The sequence below is a fragment of the Heloderma suspectum genome, chromosome 7 (genome assembly GCF_057233095.1).
Source record: "Heloderma suspectum isolate Gila_16-S chromosome 7, 16-S_ref, whole genome shotgun sequence".
Classification (NCBI taxonomy): Eukaryota; Metazoa; Chordata; class Lepidosauria; order Squamata; family Helodermatidae; genus Heloderma; species Heloderma suspectum.
Genome location: NC_139464.1, coordinates 42,860,234 through 42,866,233, shown reverse-complemented (window position 1 = coordinate 42,866,233; position 6,000 = coordinate 42,860,234). Strand labels below are relative to the sequence as shown.

At 41.2% G+C, this 6,000-nt stretch overlaps 1 protein-coding gene across 1 annotated transcript in view; it reads left to right on the top strand.

The window, feature by feature from the left end:
• The first annotated feature begins 1,135 nt into the window (after positions 1-1,135).
• SOX10 (SRY-box transcription factor 10) overlaps positions 1,136-6,000 on the top strand; it is a 29,455-nt gene continuing 24,590 nt past the window's right edge. The window contains exon 1 of the mRNA XM_084809785.1: positions 1,136-1,587. Within this exon, the coding sequence (XP_084665911.1) occupies positions 1,178-1,587 (410 nt within the window). The 5' untranslated portion in view covers positions 1,136-1,177. The remainder of the gene's footprint in view (positions 1,588-6,000) is intronic.

Genomic DNA, 6,000 nt, shown 5'->3' with positions numbered 1-6,000 from the left:
GTTAAACAGCAAGCCAGTCACAGAGACATTCATGCAGGGTATTAGGAAAAACCAAGCCGCCCCCTAGGAATGGCACTTGTCTGAGAGTTCCCTCAGCACACAGCTCCTGAAAGCCACCAGGCTTGTGAAAGGAGAACAGAGAGGCTATTGGGATACAAATTACTGCTCTCTCAGGATTTGCCCGACAGACCCGCCGACGTAAGTTTTCCTACCTGAGTTTGGTAACTTGCTTCCTCTCTCTCAATCGCTCTTTCTGTTTCTCTCTTCTTTTTTAAATAACTGACAGCTTTTTCCTTCAGTTTTTCTTCATCAGATAAAAGTCATTGCTTTTGTTCAGATAGCTTGGAATGAATAACTGCACATTTAAAAGGCAGTCAACTTTTTCTGTGGCTATTTTCATAGGGAACTGGTGGTGGTGATGGTGTGAACTTTATTTTTTAGGTTTTTCTTTCCAGAGGTTGAGTAATATTGGGCAGAAGTGATAGAGGTGAGCAGTAATGATGACCCAAAGCTTCAAATTTTCTAGAAGTTACATATTGAAAAAAAAAATTGGAACATAAGTTGAACAGGAAGAGGACATGAAGCCAACATATTTTCATCCTACTCTATGGCGCCTCTTACCTGGTCTGCTTCAAAGGGGATAGTGTGCTAGAGACATGCTCCGAATGTACTTCTTACACAATCATAAGGCATTTTTGTTTTGATCCTTTAATACTAAAACCACCTATTTATCCTCCCTTGCCGATACGCTTGACTCCAAGCTCAGAGTGAGTTTAGATTAGAAACTCCAGCCCTGTTTAGAATTTAGAAGGAGAAATTAGTAAGAAGGTTTTCCTTTCTAGTCTTCTTCCCCTCCAAGACCTTCCCAATCTTTGTTTGTGGCCAAGGTGCTCACCTCAAAGTGGGCTTTCACATTAGAAACTTTTACATCACGTATTGGAAGTTTCCAGTTTAATCTGAATCTTTGCCCACCCTTGAATGCAGATTTTGCAGGTCCCATAAAATGACGTATAAGGCAGTCTGCTTCCTGGGTTTTTATTAAGTATCTATTGACTCTTTGCCAGATTATTGGGAGATTTCGAACATTTCTAGCTTTAGTGCTCACATTTGGCTTTTTGTTTTTTTACGGTTCTAGTTTGAAGTCGTGATTTCTGAGGAGTAAAACCAAGAGGAAACCATGACGGATGACCAAGACCTTTCTGAGGTTGAGATGAGTCCCGTGGGTTCTGAAGACCCCCACTGCCTCTCACCTGGACCTTCCATGGCATCGGACGCCAGCTCTCACCTTAGCAACCCCAGCAGTGGTGAGATAGGGAAGGTGAAGAAGGAACAGCAAGACTCCGAGGCGGATGACGATAAGTTCCCAGTCTGCATCCGGGAGGCCGTGAGCCAGGTACTGAGTGGCTACGACTGGACCCTGGTGCCCATGCCTGTGCGGGTCAATGGAAGCAGCAAGAGCAAGCCCCATGTCAAGCGGCCTATGAATGCCTTCATGGTGTGGGCACAAGCTGCCCGGAGGAAGCTGGCAGACCAGTATCCTCACCTCCACAATGCAGAGCTTAGTAAGACTCTTGGGAAGCTCTGGAGGTAAGAACAGCTGGGGGTAGGTGGGGCGGGGGGGAGAAACCACATAGGGTGAAGGCGCACTGGGGACATTGGAGAGTGACAAGCTCAGGAAGCATTGGTTCATTGGGTTTACCTTTATGCTTCATGCTGCTAAGGGGAGAGCAGGTGTGATGACTAAGGAAATGAGGAACAGACCAGTGTATGATAGAATGAAGCACAGAAGGAGCTTCCTCTCTTGACTATGTGTTGCCAGTATAAAACTCATTCCATGTTTTGATTTTGCATATTTTGTTCCAAGACCTAGTTCATCTGGCCGTTAAACCACAGACCCACAAGTCAGTTATTCAGACATTACATCCTTCTCCTCCTGCTCTTTACCTGCTGCATTGCTTCTGTCTTCACTCTTGGTCTTCTTCTAAAACTTTATTCCCTAGTCAAACCATGCAGCTTCCTTGTGCTGGAGAGAGTTTAGCATGGGACTGATGATGCTCATGAATGTGACAATTTAATTTTGAAGTCCAAAATGAGTCTAGTCTTATGGTGGGAAAATAAAAGCAAATTTAAACTCAAATTCATAAACTTGACTGCTTTCCTTGCTGAGGGAAACACTACTTTCGTGGACTAGAGGCTGAGCAGCAAAATGACAAAATTACATGCATGCCCACAGACACACACACACATGTATGCAGACACACATGCGCACACACACAGGCGCACACGCACACACACACACACACATCTTCTTTTCAATTAATGATTTTAAGTAAATCTCATGATCTGTGGAAATTCAGTTTGGAGCTTGTGGAGTTTGATGTCCCTGTTGGGCCATTATCCAATGTGCTTTTTACTTCTTTAAATACATTTGGACCCAAGTCTTGAAGACACAGGGGGCTACTGGTGTGTGTGTGTGGGGGGGGGGAACAGGTATGGCAAAGAAAAGCGTTCTGTCCCTCTATTAGAGACCATTCCATTGTTGCTTAGCCACAGGTATCAATAACTGGTGACTGTCTGAAAGTGATGTGGATTTCTAATTTGGCAGCAGGTAAATGTAGGGACAACTGAAGAACTGTGAAAATAGGCTAATGGAGTGATAAGGAGCTAAAATAAGACGATAAGGTCCCTTATATTGTGAATGAGCCATGCTCTTTCTTTGCGAATGTGGTGCTTTTGGCTGATCAGACTGTGAGAACTTAGGGTCGTTTCTTTTTACGGAACAATATTATTCCATATGTAGTAGAAACAAGCCAGCATCATTCATATAGTGAGCAAGCACATGACACTCATGCGCATATGGATGTTCATTCAGCAGATTCCCTAAGATTGCATTCCTGTGCACACTTACCTGGCAGTAAGCCCCACTGAACACTCTGGGACGTACTTCTGAGTAGACATGCCTAAGTTTGCACTATTAAAGGTTTTCTGAATTATCAGTTTATTGTGCATTTGTTGTGCTGTTCTTGCTCTGTGAGATCCAGGCATCTTCCTTTAAGGACGCACTTCTGTTTCAGAGACATAGCATCCATTCCTCTACATTCAACCCACCCGAAATTGCTGCTGGGGGAATGTGATTGTTTATGCCAGCTAGGAGGGCTGTTGCAATTTGGAGTGTTGTCTAGTTGTGAGAATATCAGGAGAGTGCCCATGACATCACTGATTAATGCACTCACAACTCTTTCTCTCTCTGCACCCAGGAGAGAGGACTCAGAAGGGAGCTGAAACTAGCCAGTTTCAAGACAAAAGCATGAAAAAGTCCCCTGTTAGTTTTATCCTCCCAGCAGCCAATCTCTATGCCTTGCTTTGAGTCTTTATTTGGACTCACTGCCTAGGTGAATGTGACATGGGCCTTCCCCACACCTGAGATTAGCTGGTTTCAGTTTCCACATGGATCCTGGCTTTGCAGGAAAAGTGCTTCCTCTCTCATATATTTGTAGCACACACATCTATCAGTTTTTTGTTTTGTTTTTTAAGATGGGTGGGAAAGCAATATGGCATGTCTCTTGGCAGGAATGCAAAGACCCCATGCATTTTGTGGGGATGGATATTGCATCATTGCCTTGGGAATTGGAATGCGCAAGACAATCCCACAAAAGTCTAAAATGCGATGGGGAATACTTTGAACTGATCATCCAAGTATACCTTAAAGTTCGATTCTGCCAACCCAGGAGATCCCTTTGACTTCAGCTTCAAAGTGGCACAGCTTAAGAACTGAAAAATCACAAACTGCTTGGCTAAGCCTTATTATTATTATTATTATTATTATTATTAATTTTGTTGAATCCTCAGGGTTATAATTAGGATTTCAGCTTTTATCTGAAAACCTGAATATTAGAAAATATTTTCAAAACAAAAACGGAAGATACACTTTTCATAAAACCATGTGAATCTTGGCTTTAGATGGACTGATGAAATATAAACAACATACAGATTGAAATCCCAAGATCGTCATTTTCAAGTCCTTCTTCCATCCACACCCAAACCATAATTCCTTCAAAGGATCTAAATAAGCAGCCAGATCTAGTTCATGTGATTAGCTTTGCTGAGCGATTTGTCTATGGGGAGCAAAGCAGCACACATGTGATGCAAGGCCAAGAGTTCTATTTCTTTTCTGGCTCCTTGTTCATGAATAACTTCAGTCAGTGACTGGAAGAGGAAATAGAGCCCATGCTTTTCATGCAGAAGGTCCCAAATTCAATTCCCAGCATCTCCAGGTAGGGCTGGGAAAGATCCCTGGAGAAATGCTATCAGTCAGTGTAAAAAATACTGAGCTAGAAAGACCAATGATCCAACTCTGTCTAAGGCAGCGTCCTGTGCAGAAATACTCTTTTGTTACCTCCTTAAAAGTGCAAACCTATGCATGTTTAGACACAAAAAGTCCTACAGCTCCCAGCATTCCCCAGCCAGCCAGGCTGGCTGGGGAATGGAGTGAGTTGTAGGACTTTGTTCTGTCTAAACATGTATAGGTTTGCACCCTAAAACTGTCAGAAACATGCCCCAGTTTGATACTGGGCTTTTCTTTGTTAGTCTGCCTGAAGCAGAGGTGTTAAAAATATTGGTTGGTGAGAGAGAACAGCACTTACGAGATTCTGTTTTCTTTTTCTTTTCACTTTTTATCAAACCAAATATATTTTCCTAATTCTCCTGCCTGCAGTACAACTCAAACAAAATGGCTTCCTCAAAAAATTAAATTCAGAAAATATGGTAGGCCACAAATAAGATTTTTGAGGCTTGGTGCTGATGAATTTGTTCTGTCCATATCTTCCTTTCCCTAAATCTATCCCGTGAAAATATTTTGTGTAATGATACATAAGCTGAAATGTTTTACCAGAACTCCATAATGTTTTCGAGACATTTGTACTCTTTCTGCATACGTGCACTGCTACATCTACCAACAAAACAACAACAATTTTGGGGGGTTAAATCTAGACTAGCCATTGTTTTGGCATCCAGACAGGTTTAGGTTGCAATCTGAACACACTTACCTGGGAGTAGGTCCCATTGAACTCAATAGGGCTTACTTCTGGGTAGACACATGTAGGATTGCACTGTCACTTTAGTTCAGTCTTAGGCAGGGAACAATTTTAAATGTTAAATTTACAGGAATTAATCCATGTAATTAATCAATGTTCTTTATCTCTGAGGCTGTAGTCATTATTTATTTGTGGAAAATTCCAATATATATTGATTTTATTGATGCTTGTCAAATGATGATTCTGTGTGTGTCTGAGCGTGCACGCACATTCTTTGACCAGGTACAGATTCAAGAACTCAGTTTTTCTGTTAGTGTAAGTATAGATTACTTACAGATAAATAAGTATAGAATCTGTTGAGATATAAACCAATAAGGCAATCAGTGTCTCAGTTGCATTGCTGTCAGTTCGACACACATGTGTGTAATGGCTAGGTTGTAGCTAACACATTCGCAGTGAAGGGTAGACTGAGTGGCAATAAAGGTCAACTCTAAATGTACTTTGTCATGCAGTCCCAGGCAGAAACCGATCTTTCATCTCCTTTTTTTATATGATTTTTCAGCATAACAAATATTTAGCCATTACAAAAATGTAGGGATACAGGAAAGTAAAATCTTATAACTTATGTAAGAAGAAATCCAACAAGGAAGTAAACATCTGAAATATATCTGTTTCTGTGGTGTGAAGGGAGGCAAAACTAATAATTACTTTAAAACAAAGTAGAATAGCAGCCACTTCCCTAACTACAAACTAGTGAATGTGTAAGATTGTAGCTGCTGGTTTTTGTTAAATCTATCTAGAATTAATCCAATTTGCAAAATGGTAAATGCAATGAAAATAATATCTTTGGATCTAGGTGGTTGTACTTACTGTTGTTGTTGTTGTTGTTGTTGTTATTATATTTGTCTTATTATGGTCTTATTAGTATATCTTCAACAGCTTTAAGCAGCAATCCTAAATTCACTGA